Below are 14,839 nucleotides of genomic sequence, written 5' to 3' on the forward strand. Positions count from 1 at the left end.
CAGCACACATGGCCTCAACGGCCACCTCCCCCCTTAAAAATCCAGCAGTCCAGGACAAAGTCTCGGGCTGGGAAGGGAGGCTTCAGTGGGCCCATGGCTGGCCATGCTGTCAGCACCCCTGCCGGTAGTGGCACGGCTGACAGCCTGTTGGTCCCGTCCTGCAGCGAAAAAGCTGCGGGGGCAGGTGGTCCCCCGACCTCCCCCTTCTTCATAGCCGGCAGCTCCCTCCTGTGGGGCTCCGGCCACAAGAACTCCTGCAGCGAAACTGCTGCTGGGGAAAGTGGTCTCCAGACCTCGTCCCCCTTCTTTGTAGCCGGTAGCTCCCTTTGGTGGGGCTCCGACCACAGTACTGCCGGCAGCGAAGAAGCTGCAGTGGGAGCAGGTCTCCGGACCTCCCCCACGATCTCCGGCAGCGAAACTGCTGCAGTGGGAGCAGGTCTCCGGACCTCCCCCACGATCTCCGGCAGCGAAACTGCTGCAGTGGGAGCAGGTCTCCGGACCTCCCCCACGATCTCCGGCAGCGAAACTGCTGCAGTGGGAGCAGGTCTCCTGACCTCCCCCACGATCTCCGGCAGCGAAACTGCTGCTGGGGTTGGTGGTCTCCAGACCTCCTCCCCCTTCTTCGTGGCCGACAGCTCCCCTTTCTGGGGCTCCGGCCACCGTACTCCCCATGGTGGAGGTATGGGAAGCAGAGACAGCTCCTGCTGTTCTGCTTCTGGCAGTGGCAGAGGCAGAGGCAGCTCCTCTGCTCCTGGAAGTGGCAGAGGCAGCTCCTGCTCCTCTGCTCCTGGAAGTGGCAGAGGCAGCTCCTGCTCCTTTGCTCCTGCCGGTGTAGGTGGCGGAGGCAGAGGCAGCTCCGGCTGCTCTGCTCCTGCCGATGTAGGTGGCGGAGGCAGAGGCAGCTCCTGCTCCTCTGCTCCTGGAAGTGGCAGAGGCAGCTCCGGCTGCTCTGCTCCTGCCGGTGAAGGTGGGAGCAGCGTGTAGTCTCCCCCTTTTTCAGGGGACTGGTGCTGCTCTGCCTCTCTCGCAGCGGACTGGTGCGGCTCTGCTTCTGAAGGGGAAACCAGCAGGCATTCTTCCTCTGCTGGTTGTGCTGGGGAAACCAGCAGGCATTCTTCCTCTGCTGGTTGTGCTGGGGAAACCAGCAGGCATTCTTCCTCTGCTGGTTGTGCTGGGGAAACCAGCAGGCATCCTTCCTCTGCTGGTTGGGCTGGGGAAACCAGCAGGCATTCTTCCTCTGCTGGTTGTGCTGGGGAAACCAGCAGGCATTCTACCTCTGCTGGTTGTGATGGGGAAACCAGCAGGCATTCTTGCTCTGCTGGTGAAGGTGGGAACAGCTGCCTCTCGGGCTTCGGATTCCCGCGGTCCCCCCGTCTGGGCGCTGGACGCTCGCGGTCCCCCCGTCTGGGCGCTGGACGCTCGCGGTCCCCCCGTCTGGGCGCTGGACGCTCGCGGTCCCCCCGTCTGGGCGCTGGTTCCTCCTCTTCATACTGGGTGGGGCATATGGCTAACGTGTGCCCATAAGCCCCACAGCCAGGGCATAACTCTGCTGCGAGGTTCTTTAAAAAAACCTCCCAGCCATCATCCTCGACCTCCTCCCTTTTGGGCTGTGGACGCCCCGACTCCTCCCTTTTGGGCTGTGGACACTCGGGTTCCCCCCACTCAGGCGTAGGACGTTCGGGTTCCTCCCACTCAGGCGTAGGACGTTCGGGTTCCTCCCACTCAGGCGTAGGACGCTCAGGCTCCTCCCACTCGGGCTGTGGACGCTCAGGCTCCTCCCACTCGGGCTGTGGACGCTCAGGCTCCTCCCACTCGGGCTGTGGACGCTCAGGCTCCTCCCACTCGGGCTGTGGACGCTCAGGCTCCTCCCACTCGGGCTGTGGACGCTCAGGCTCCTCCCACTCGGGCTGTGGACGCTCAGGCTCCTCCCACTCGGGCTGTGGACGCTCAGGCTCCTCCCATTTGGGCTGTGGACGCTCAGGCTCCTCCCATTTGGGCTGTGGACGCTCAGGCTCCTCCCATTTGGGCTGTGGACGCTCAGGCTCCTCCCGCTTGGGCTGTGGACGCTCAGGCTCCTCCCGCTTGGGCTGTGGACGCTCAGGCTCCTCCCGCTTGGGCTGTGGACGCTCAAGCTCCTCCCGCTTGGGCTGTGGACGCTCAGGCTCCTCCCCATAACTGCGGAAGGGACAGTGGGCGAACAGGTGATCCTGGTCGCAGAGGAGGCACCCCGGCGATGGCTTGTTACATCGCCGTGGATGCCTGGCCCTTAGGCGGCACTCCTCCTCCCTGTCTTTCACCTCTTTATCCGTCTCTGCCTCCCGCTTGGGCTGTGAAGGCAAAACCAGCAGGCATTCACCCTCTGCTGGTGGAGATGGGGACAGCAGGTACTCACCCTCTGCTGGTGGAGATGGGGACAGCAGGTACTCACCCTCTGCTGGTGGAGATGGGGACAGCAGGTACTCCTCTGCTGGTGGTCCTGCTACCTGGGCTGCTGTTCCATTTATGGTTGCCTCCAGGTAGCTGAGGACAAACTCCACACCTTCCTCCAAGGTGTTTGGGGTGTGTTCCTCCTGATAGGCCTCCCATCTCTCACTGTCCATCATCCACAGGGCCCGGACGACTATGGGCAGAGACTGGGCCTCCAGCCCAGCATTCTCTAGGAACCAGCCCCGCAGTTTGATGGCGTCTTCTGCCATTGATTTTTTTTTTTTTTTTTTTTTTTTTTTTTTTTAATCCAGACCCCTCCTGGTCTGACGCTTGGAGGCGCGGCTATCCCACGATGACACCACGTGTCACAAAGACGGCCGGAGTGGGTGGCGTCAGACCAGATGGAGGAAATAAATAAACAGAGAGATGGGGTTTTGGTAAAGCTGAGCGCGTGATTGCGCTCAGCATTTAATAACAGACAGAAAATAAAAGGTTTGAAACAACAAAAACACAGGACACGGCACTTGTAGCCAAAATAAAAGGACAAACAAAAATGGACTAGACAGTGCACAACACACAGACGAACAAACACGGTGAGTGAAAACACGTTAACTACTACTTTTACTTTTACTATTATTATTATTATTTCACCTCCGTCTCCAATCCCGTTCTCCACTCACCGAACACCTAACCACGACTGAGTGAAAATGTGCATCTATATATACTGTTGTGCTGGGATTCAATTACTAATTAATTATTCACTTGAATCCCAGCACGTGAATTAATTCTGTGCAACCCCGTGCTCACATATTACATTTAACCAGCACGTGAAGTGATTTGTGCTCTCCTCGTGCCTAAATACAAATCTACACTTTAAATACACGTGAAACACAGACCCGTTTATATCCCGTGTATCAATCTATACACCAACATTTACACACGCAACATACAACACAAATGCACACAGGGGCGGGGCGCTTTGCCACACTGTTATGTTCAGATGATTACGTATGGCAATAGCCAAGGGTTCAATCGCTAGGACAAAAAGTAAAGGTGAGAGTGGACACCCCTGGCGGGTGCCTTTTGACAGTTGAAATGGGCTGAGTAGAGAACCCGTATCAACTGAAGAAAATTATTGCCAAATCCAAATCGTGAAAGTGCATGGAATAAGTAACTCCATTCAACCCGGTCAAAGGCTTTTTCTGCGTCCAGTGACAAAACAGCTTTGTCTGGCGCCCCTGCGTTTTCATAAACAACATTAATTACTCTTCTAATATTGTGAAATCCCTGTTGGCCCTGAATAAACCCATTCTGATCATTGTCTATTAATTGTGGGAGTAAAGATTCCATTCTGCTACTCAACACCTTTGCAAGGACCTTAGTGTCCGAGTTCAAGAGCGATATTGGTCTATACAAGCCCGCACATTAATGGATTTTTTCCAGATTTAGGAATTAATGTGATCATAGCACATCTCAAAGAAGCAGGGAGCAGTTTATTTTCAAATGATTCCTCATACATGGCTAAGAGAGGATCCACTAGTTTGTCCTTAAATATTTTATATAGGTCAATTGGGAGACCATCAGGACCAGCAGCTTTACCACCTTTCATATTAGATATGGCATTTATTACTTCAGATTTCTCCAATTCTTTATCTAAATTAGAGGTTTGATCTTCAGAAATAGATGGAATCTGAAGATTACCCAGAAAGTTTTGCAGGTTTACCGAGTCTCTGTTAGTTTCTGATTTGTATAGAGTTTCATAATAGGATTTAAAGGTACTATTAATTTCCTTAGGGTCCGTTGACACAGAGCCATTCTCTAATTCTATTGCATTAATTGCTCTTTCAGACGGTAGAGCTTTAATGCGCCAGGCCAGAAGCTTTCCAGCGTTTTCTCCCTGATCATAATACGTTTGTTTTAGCCTTGTCATACTAGAAATTGCTTTATTAATAGAAAGTTTGTTGTACTGTGCTCCCAAGGAAACAAGGTCTTTTTGAGCTTTAGAAGTATTATTCAGAAGAACCTCCCTTTCCAAAGCTTTAATTTCATTTTCTAATTCACTCATTTTGAGTTTAAAAGCTTTAGTTTTAGAACTAGTATAACTAATGATCTGTCCTCTGATAAATGCTTTAAAGGCTTCCCATCTAACTGAGGCCGTGGTCTGGGTTGTGTTAATTTCAAAATATATATCAATTTTTTCTCCTACAAATCCTAGAAAGTCTGAATCTTTAAACCACTCTGAGTGCACACGCCATTTTGGGGGGTCAGCGATCAGTTTAGAATCAATATAAGATAGTGAAATTGGTGCATGATCAGATATAACAATACAGTCATATTTACAATCCAAGATTTTGGGAATAAGTGCGCTAGAGATTAAAAAATAATCTATTCGAGAATAAGATTGATGCGTGCTTGAATAGCAGGAGTACTCTTTTTTTGTTGGATTAATCTTTCTCCAGACCTCGCACAAATTAAGATCCGAAGTGGATTCCAGTATTATTTTCCTACTTTGCTTGTAAGATGCCTTTGAATTTACAGAATGATCAAGAAGTGGATTCAGAGTACAATTAAAGTCCCCCCCCCCCCCCCCCCCCCCCAATGATATGACCTGGGAGCGATGGGAGAGATAAAAATAAACTACTGAAAAATTTGGGGTTGTCTGTATTAGGCCCATATACAGTGCCTTGTGAAAGTATTCGGCCCCCTTGAACTTGCGACCTTTTGCCACATTTCAGGCTTCAAACATAAAGATATGAAACTGTAATTTTTTGTGAAGAATCAACAACAAGTGGGACACAATCATGAAGTGGAACGAAATTTATTGGATATTTCAAACTTTTTTAACAAATAAAAAACTGAAAAATTGGGCGTGCAAAATTATTCAGCCCCTTTACTTTCAGTGCAGCAAACTCTCTCCAGAAGTTCAGTGAGGATCTCTGAATGATCCAATGTTGACCTAAATGACTAATGATGAAAAATAGAATCCACCTGTGTGTAATCAAGTCTCCGTATAAATGCACCTGCACTGTGATAGTCTCAGAGGTCCGTTTAAAGCGCAGAGAGCATCATGAAGAACAAGGAACACACCAGGCAGGTCCGAGATACTGTTGTGGAGAAGTTTAAAGCCGGATTTGGATACAAAAAGATTTCCCAAGCTTTAAACATCCCAAGGAGCACTGTGCAAGCGATAATATTGAAATGGAAGGAGTATCAGACCACTGCAAATCTACCAAGACCTGGCCGTCCCTCTAAACTTTCAGCTCATACAAGGAGAAGACTGATCAGAGATGCAGCCAAGAGGCCCATGATCACTCTGGATGAACTGCAGAGATCTACAGCTGAGGTGGGAGACTCTGTCCATAGGACAACAATCAGTCGTATACTGCACAAATCTGGCCTTTATGGAAGAGTGGCAAGAAGAAAGCCATTTCTTAAAGATATCCATAAAAAGTGTCGTTTACAGTTTGCCACAAGCCACCTGGGAGACACACCAAACATGTGGAAGAAGGTGCTCTGGTCAGATGAAACCAAAATCGAACTTTTTGGCAACAATGCAAAACGTTATGTTTGGCGTAAAAGCAACACAGCTCATCACCCTGAACACACCATCCCCACTGTCAAACATGGTGGTGGCAGCATCATGGTTTGGGCCTGCTTTTCTTCACCAGGGACAGGGAAGATGGTTAAAATTGATGGGAAGATGGATGGAGCCAAATACAGGACCATTCTGGAAGAAAACCTGATGGAGTCTGCAAAAGACCTGAGACTGGGACGGAGATTTGTCTTCCAACAAGACAATGATCCAAAACATAAAGCAAAATCTACAATGGAATGGTTCACAAATAAACATATCCAGGTGTTAGAATGGCCAAGTCAAAGTCCAGACCTGAATCCAATCGGGAATCTGTGGAAAGAACTGAAAACTGCTGTTCACAAATGCTCTCCATCCAACCTCACTGAGCTCGAGCTGTTTTGCAAGGAGGAATGGGCAAAAATTTCAGTCTCTCGATGTGCAAAACTGATAGAGACATACCCCAAGCGACTTACAGCTGTAATCGCAGCAAAAGGTGGCGCTACAAAGTATTAACTTAAGGGGGCTGAATAATTTTGCACGCCCAATTTTTCAGTTTTTTATTTGTTAAAAAAGTTTGAAATATCCAATAAATTTCGTTCCACTTCATGATTGTGTCCCACTTGTTGTTGATTCTTCACAAAAAATTACAGTTTCATATCTTTATGTTTGAAGCCTGAAATGTGGCAAAAGGTCGCAAAGTTCAAGGGGGCCGAATACTTTCACAAGGCACTGTATATAATGCATATTCGATTAATTTAAAACATTTGGAAGAAAAAGAGACAAAAGGGTATTTGAAAAATTTAGAACATATAGAAGTTAAAAATAGCAAATGATCTAATGTATTCTTTTCAGTAACTTATATACAGTACAGCACACAACAAAGTACCATATTAAATACATCAGTTTTAAAGTTGTGATATCCAGTTTCTGCACACAAACCTGACTGTCTGCCCATTTGCAATTTTGCAGATAATATAATATAGAGATTTATGAATGAGATTGCTTAGCACTAGCCAAGATGACAGAACAGGTGCCCAACACAGGGATTGATCTATATCAGACACTGCTTATATTAGAGTGACTGGGACAGAGCGTGACTTAGTTTTGTGACTTCCTTCTGCATCTTGTTTGTGACATGGGCATTTTCAGTCCCAGTCTGGCCACATGGTTCAGATTATGTAAACATATAAAATGCTTTAAAATAAACTTAATACCTTTTAAGCTTTCTGCAGACCCGTCTGGTAGTTAATCTGTCAATCAGAACATGATTGACAGATTAACTAGTTTTAAACTTGTCGGTTTCAGTATTTCTGGGTTATTATGCAATTTTCAAACAAATAGTACATTTATGGAAGGGTTCTTCTTGAGAGAGTGGTTTGATTGTATGTAATAAATGCCTATAATAAGTTTCAGTGATTCAATAGTAGTACGTAATATCCGAGGAGTACGCAACATCAGAGTACTTATTAAAGGATGTGTTTTGATAGTTTGCTTGTTTGGGCCCCGGTTCCATGGGAGGCATGTTATACAATAGTCTCTGTATATAGGAACACCTCCTAAGAGAACACCCTTGTGGTGAAACAGATTTTTCCCATTGTAAATGCTCTGCCTAAAGGAACAGGAACTTCTCTTAAAAGAACACCTTTTTGTCACTGCTAGCAATTCGTTCACAACTGATTGTGGCAATGTGCCCCGCCCCTTTGTGCATTTCTGTGTTATATGTTGCGTGTGGTGTGTTAATGTTGGTGTATAGATATTGCTGCATGGGATATAAATGGGTGTGTGTAGCATGAGTTATTTAAAATGTATAATTGTATTCAGGCACGGGGATTGCACTTCACTTCACATGCATTTAAAGTAGTTAATAATATGTGAGCACAGGGTTGCACAGATTTAGTTCACGTGCTGGGATTCAAGTGAATAATTAATTGGTAATTGAATCCATCCCAGCACAATTGTATATATAGATGCACGTTTCACTCACTCTGGGTTGTGTGTTCGAGAGTGGAGAACGGAAGCGAGAGAGAGAGAGAGAGGAAACATAAAAGTAAGCAAAACAACTGTTACTACGTGCTGGAGGATCAGAAGCAGCCCGGTACTTGTTTTGTGTTTAGCGTTCGTCCACCCTGTTTGTTAGTGTCTATTCGTTTTGTTTGTCTGTTTATTTTGACCTCAAGTGCCGTGTCCTGTTTTCTGTTTTGTTCAACCTTTTTATTTTCTGTGTGTCATTAAAACACTGAGCGCAACAGCGTCTCAGATTCACTCACCACTACTGTCTGTCTGTGTACTCCTTTCTGGTCTGACGTCACCACTAAAGCCAGCTTGTCACACTGATACAGTGCTGTTTTGTAACCTGATAACTCATCATCATCAAACTTAAATTAAAATTGATTATTTTATCTTTTCAAATGTGACTTGTCATCGCGAGAGTGGCTTTAGGCTCTTTATTAAATCTTTGCAGAACCAGAACTAGCGCCATATCATTGCCTCGTTTTGTATTCTGATTTCCACGATTGCACCTGTTTCTTTTGCTACAAAAAGCTGGAAATTGTTGGAATTCCTGAAAAAAAACTGATTCAGGCACAAGTCACTGAGCAATTTGCTGTTTTTTGCTCTGATGAGTTGCTTCACCATTCTGTTAAATCATTGTGTGCATGTTGCTCCTGTACAGGTATTCATAATTAATCTAGCTGCTGCTGCATTTTTTAACGTGTGTAGGGGTGCTGTGTTAATTCCGTTTTGTTAGTTTATTAATGTTAGTTTGTCTGTTACTTTATTATGATAGTTTATTAACATATACTTGCCTATTGCTTTTCTCTTATTCTATTTATTTCATATGTTGATGCACGTGTGTCATGACAAGTAATAAATATTTATTTATTTATTGATTCATATTGTGTCTGGTGGTCAACACTTCAGCTAAGAGAACACTTTTCAGTCTTATTAATAAACAAGTCAGAAGTTGGGTGCCAGTACAACCTATAATTTGACTAAACAAATACATGAACTGCGTGCTCTATGCATTGTAAATGCTGTATTGTGGTCTGAGCCACATCTAAATCTGCCATGTGATATCCCATAGTCACAGAACATTCTGGAATAATGTTGCCGGGGGAGACTCTGTATCAGAATAGATTCGCTGGGAGGCACTGAAAAGGGGTGTTTCTGTTCTGCCACACCAGCTCAAGACTCCTGTGAACCCTGCCACCACAGGGCCCCCCCCAAAGCACTAGACTTCAGTGATGAACATATTTTTTGCTTTTGTTAAAAGTAATCATCCCAATGATCTATGATGGCAATATGTGTGGTGCCTGCTTGAAATCCAGCACTGTGATAGGCTCAGTCTTATGCTTTGATGATGAGCGCAAAGAAGGCAATGTGAGCGTTTACCGGTAGGAGCATTAGGCTGTAGGTAGCGTTTCGATTTCCGTTTTTTTTACGAATTTTACTGAAAAAGTACACAATGTTTTTTAACTGAAAGTCGTTTTTTACTGATTTATACCCGATTTTTTTGCCTACTTTCGGCATTTTCACAGTATTATTTTCTACGAAATACACAATATTTTGATTAAAATGCCGTTTTATTTTGACTCTGATATTGTAATAAGCAGCCCTACATTGCATCCTAGGATACAGCAGGTACGTTAGATGTCAAATTACGTTCAAATGTCGCACATTGGTTCTCTGTTCAGAAACACATTATCACCGTATTCTGTTGGCCAATTAAAGTCTGATTATTGTGGCAATTGCTGGGCGTAGTAACTATTAGCTTGATCAAAAACTAAATTGAAATGCTTACATTTTGAGTGGATGAGGAATGGGGAGAAAACATAAATCATTTTATGAATATTCAAAAGAAAACTAATATTTCAAAGTATACAAAAAGCAAAAATAGCAGAAGTGGGCCAGATGAGGCAGAGGATGTATAGCGCTGCAAATACTGCTGCATTGAGGTACATGTTCGCGCTGACAGAATAAAAGAACATACCAAAAATAAGTGACACATTAAACTAAAACAAGAAAGTGAACTGGGGGTCAAGCAATCCATTGCTGTGGCTTTTGTGTTATTGAATTTGTCAGAGCTCTGTGCTTTGCTGGACAGTCACTGTTTATTGCAGAGAGGTATGTATTGGTGACTTAGTGCGACAGTACTGTCCATCAGCTAAAACACTGTCTAATGCCCACAGTCGTTAATATTTGACAGAAAATGGTGATACTTTAGCTGGTAAACTTATGTAACGCATTCATGGAAATGTCCAGTGTGATTTTTGATGGGTTTCCCAATGGCATGCACCATCCAGTTCTGTCAATTTTCTTTTCTATGATTTCAAGGTGAATAAACCTGGCTTGTTTTGTGCTGATGTCATGTTCATACCTTCTGCAGATACTATTTCCGTTAGCACAGCGATTGTCCAAATGTTAGCAAAGTACCAGCTAACTCGGGAAAATGTGGCCTCGACTTGCACAGATTCTGATTCATCATACATGTCAGGGACATTAAACTTAATAAGAAACCAGAACTGCTGCGCATCATATTCCACGTGTAAAGTGTGTATACTGAGATTTTTTTCCTCAAATCTTTACCGATGTTTCAATTAAAAACATTTTTTTACCGATTTTATCCCTATTTTAATATGTATGTAAAATAAACACAGAGAAATTCCCGTTTATGTGCATGTTTAAAAGTAAAAAAAAAAAAATGTCCAGCATTGGAAATTTCTTCCACTTACGTTTTAATGCTCCTAACAACAAAACTAACAATATACACTGTAGTTAAATCACTAAGCCAGACAATTTTTCAATATTAATTTTCTGATACTGTTTGAAAGAATATACATTGAATAAAAGTTACTTGCGAATAAGATGATACGATAAATTTGTAGTACTGTTATGCATTTTATCTGGCTCCAGAAACCAGGATTCCATTATGAACCTCTGTCTTTGAGACCTTTTTTGCTCTACATCAGGAGTGTCAAACTCCAGTCCTCAAGGGCCGCACGGTCTTCTGGTTTTCATTCCAACTTAAGCTCTCAGTTAACATAATTGATCTAATTATTTGTTGAATTTGACATATTTAATATTGTTCTAGGTCTTTTACAGTTGATGGTTTTAAAAATGCACTTAATTGAAGGTACAAACATTTTGAGGCCTGAACAGAAGTGTTAAATGTGTCCAGTTAATCAAATAGTTAGACCAATTAAGTAATTGAGAGCTCGGGTGGAACGAAAACCAGAAGACACTGCAGACCTCCAGGAACTGAGTTTGACACCCCTGCTCTACAGGGACCCATTGATCTCACCTCACTTCCTAAGCTTTTTGAGTAGTGCCTAATTTTGCTGGTTGGAAGCACTGTCCTGCCTTCATAGGTGTATTCCTGCACTTGCAGACCTAACATTTACACTCACATTCACCCTGATGCTTCATAGGGCAGCAGTGTGGAGTAGTGGTTAGGGCTCTGGACTCCTGACCGGAGGGTTGTGGGTTCAATCCCCAGTGGGGGACACTGCTGTTGTACCCTTGAGCAAGGTACTTTACCTAGATTGCTCCAGTAAAAACCCAACTGTATAAATGGGTAATTGTATGTAAAAAAATAATGTGATATCTTGTAACAATTGTAAGTCGCCCTGGATAAGGGCGTCTGCTAAGAAATAAATAATAATAATAATAGTAATTTCTGACTGCATTTGTATATCATGTCATACCTGTCTCTGATTTTCAGTCTCCAGTCTCAGACGTGCCTCTATACACCTCCTGGTCTCAAGGAAAGCTTGGCGTTGCGCTCTGTCCGACAGGTAACTGATGAACAGTCCAGCTGTATTCATACACATGAATAGTACCGCCTGGGCAACCAGCTGAAAGCAGAGAAGAGATTAGTGTGAATGAGCAAGAATGCTAATAGAAATGAATTATGTATAATTTGAAGACGGAATTTACTGAAAATGTATTAATTTTGTAATTGTATCAATGTAAAAACAAATAAGTAATTTGTACAACATACAGTATGTAACCAGCAGTGGAGCGCTTACCACTTAAATGAACTTTCAATATCTTAGTGAGTGTCGTTCTAAATGTAGCCATGGATGGATTTATTAAAAGTTTGCTTAATTTTTCAAGTGAAACTTCTGATGTTTCAGAACTTGAAAATGACGAGTGATATTTCTTGGGGGGTTGGTCAGACTACAGCTCAAAATATTCTTTGAAGATCCAGCAATCGATCTTTATTTCAAGGGGTTCCTAACAAGTAAAGTGCAAGTGATTTATCAATGGCACTAAATCCTGGCATATTTTATTAGTTATAATACATGACAGCTAGACTTAATTTGACGCTTTACTGTGATAATTGCATTTGCTAACAAACTGAATAAGATAAATGTTTGTTTGTTACACAATCTTTTTGCAGGTAATTTCTACAATAGTTACAGATGGCATATTTATTAACTACAGTTTTTAAACTCCAAATTTTATGCAAAAATAAATAAATAAAAAATAATGTACAGTATAATAATAATAATAATAATAATAATAATAATAATAATAATAATAATGTAATAGCTCTTAGCCTTCCTGGAGTTGCAAAGCAACTGGTAATTAAGAAAGGAGGGGGTAGCAAAGCTTTAGCGAAGATAACAAGCATTTTATTTTGCCATGTGTCCCAACTTCTCTGATAATGTGTAGCTCCCAGTCTCCCAATAATTTTCATGGCCTGGGGTCATCCTAACCCTTTAGGCCCAAACTCCAAATTAAATTAAATAAACCTTAATGAGCCATTTTGACACCTCACAATGCAAAAGAAAACATGTAGTATTTTAGTTCAGTCCTAGAATGTGTGATGCTTCATCCACTTCATTGCGTGAGTGAGAGGATACTCCCCTGGTAATGTACCCACTTTCAGTTAAACAAAATGGAATGGGTATTCTGTTACCATTCACATTACTCCAAAATGGTACATATAAAACCTCAATTGAATAAGTGGTGTTGAGTCTAAATAGTTATATTATAAAATGCTCTTAATTACATTAAAAATACATACATGAACTGTAATTGACTGGCTGCCCAGCAACCTCTATCTGTTTGTAATTAAACTGTTTTTACAGCACATTACATACACAAAAGGTGGTATTGTATCTACCACTGACAAGTACAAAGCTTCCTCTTTATACAATTATTTTAGGGGTCTTATGTAAGCACAGTTTTATAATGAGAATTCAAGCAAACAATGTATTATGAGGAGAATGTGAGCCATGGCCTTATACCATATATATTATGAATGAATGGTTGCATTATAGTACTGTTAAGATATAAACTAAAACCTGAGAATAACAATGAATGTGTTTTCTTTCAAAGTGTAATCACTGACTGATCTGGATAAAGGCATATTATTATTATTTTTTTAACACAGAATAGCCAGGGTAGTCATGGAGAGTAGGGGGTATCTTTCCTATTTCATAGCTGAATAGTCCCATTCAAATGTAAGGGAACAGGCTAATGAGCTCTGCAGCAGATTATCTCTTTATCACTAGACTCAGTTACAGATTCTAGACCCATGCGTGGATCCAAAGATATGTGAAGGACATCCTGCAACACAGCAATGCGAGTGAGGGACAAAAATGTTATCATTGAAACTATAAACAGCACACTTCCTGAAAATTGTGATGTATAATCTGGATAATAGGTAGTCCACTGTTCTAAATTTATTTCCATGGCTATTGGCATTGAACATATTTAAAGAAAAGAAGCCAAGCTTTATGAAGATATAGTATACTATAAAAGTAACCCATCCTGTACTGATAAGTAAACATGACCAGGGCCGGGGCTCAGCAGCTTGCCACCCTAGGCAAAGCTTAGCACGGCACCCTTATATCAGTCAGGTAATGATTATTTTATTTATTTTTAAAATCATTAGGTTTTTGATTCAGCTTGTATTGTGCAATCACTCTGTGGTCTCGTATATAACTGTTTTAAAAAATTGTACGGACCATGTAAGATTTTAAATTGGATTTACCACGGTATATGGGATTTTGAAATTGCTGTTTCATAATTTCAATAACATCATCATTTTGTTCCATCAAAACATTACACACAAAAGACAACATTCCTCCGCCCAGGCGAGCAACCGCCAAGAAAAGGTGTTAAAACCAATCCTCGCCCAGGACAACTGGAAGCTGCTAGAGACTGGAATATGCTGGCAGATGTTGGTCAACGGCTTATTTTTCCACCTGAGATTGCCACCACTAACCTTCGACCAGATATTGTCTTGTGGTCTGGATCAGCACGCCTTGTTCACCCATGTAGAGTTAACAGTGCCATGGGAGGATGCTGTAGATGAGGCGTATGAGAGGAAGAAACTGCGGTATGCTCAACTAGCCACTGAAGCGGAACAGCGAGGATGGAGAGTTCGGGTTTACCCAGTGGAAGTGGGTTGTCGAGGATTTGTGGCACACTCTACAACCCGGTTTCTCAGAGACGTCGGATTCAGTGGCCAAGAATTGCGTCGCACAGTGAAGAACTTATCTGAAGCAGCAGAGAGGAGCAGCAACTGGCTGTGGTTGAGACGGAAAGATTCTGGCTGGGGACAGGTAAGTAAGCTGGGCTGAGTTGAGTGGGGGACGGAGGGGGGTGATGCTGGGACGCCAGAATCACCGTCGAGCCCTCTTGAGGTGTCGTGGGCTAGTCGACGAAACACTGAGGATGGAAGGTGCCCACTTGAAAACCCCAGAGATGTACCCTACTTAGCTCAATCCAGACGGTTGTCATGCTGATGCGCTGGGGAGGCCGCACTTTGGTTGATCCCCGGAGCCAGCATCGCAGCCGTTGTGTGTGCTGATGCGCTAGGGAGGC

General features: G+C 43.2%; 1 protein-coding gene across 2 annotated transcripts in view; it reads right to left on the reverse strand.

The window, feature by feature from the left end:
• The window catches only part of adcy8 (adenylate cyclase 8 (brain)), a 229,790-nt gene that overhangs the window by 162,850 nt on the left and 52,101 nt on the right, over positions 1 to 14,839 (reverse strand). For both annotated transcript variants that reach the window (XM_033998810.3, XM_033998809.3), the window contains exon 2: positions 11,704 to 11,853. In XM_033998810.3, coding sequence (XP_033854701.2) covers positions 11,704 to 11,853 — 150 coding nt within the window. The remainder of the gene's footprint in view (positions 1 to 11,703; positions 11,854 to 14,839) is intronic.

The sequence above is a fragment of the Acipenser ruthenus genome, chromosome 4 (assembly GCF_902713425.1).
Source record: "Acipenser ruthenus chromosome 4, fAciRut3.2 maternal haplotype, whole genome shotgun sequence".
In the NCBI taxonomy this organism is placed as follows: domain Eukaryota; kingdom Metazoa; phylum Chordata; class Actinopteri; order Acipenseriformes; family Acipenseridae; genus Acipenser; species Acipenser ruthenus.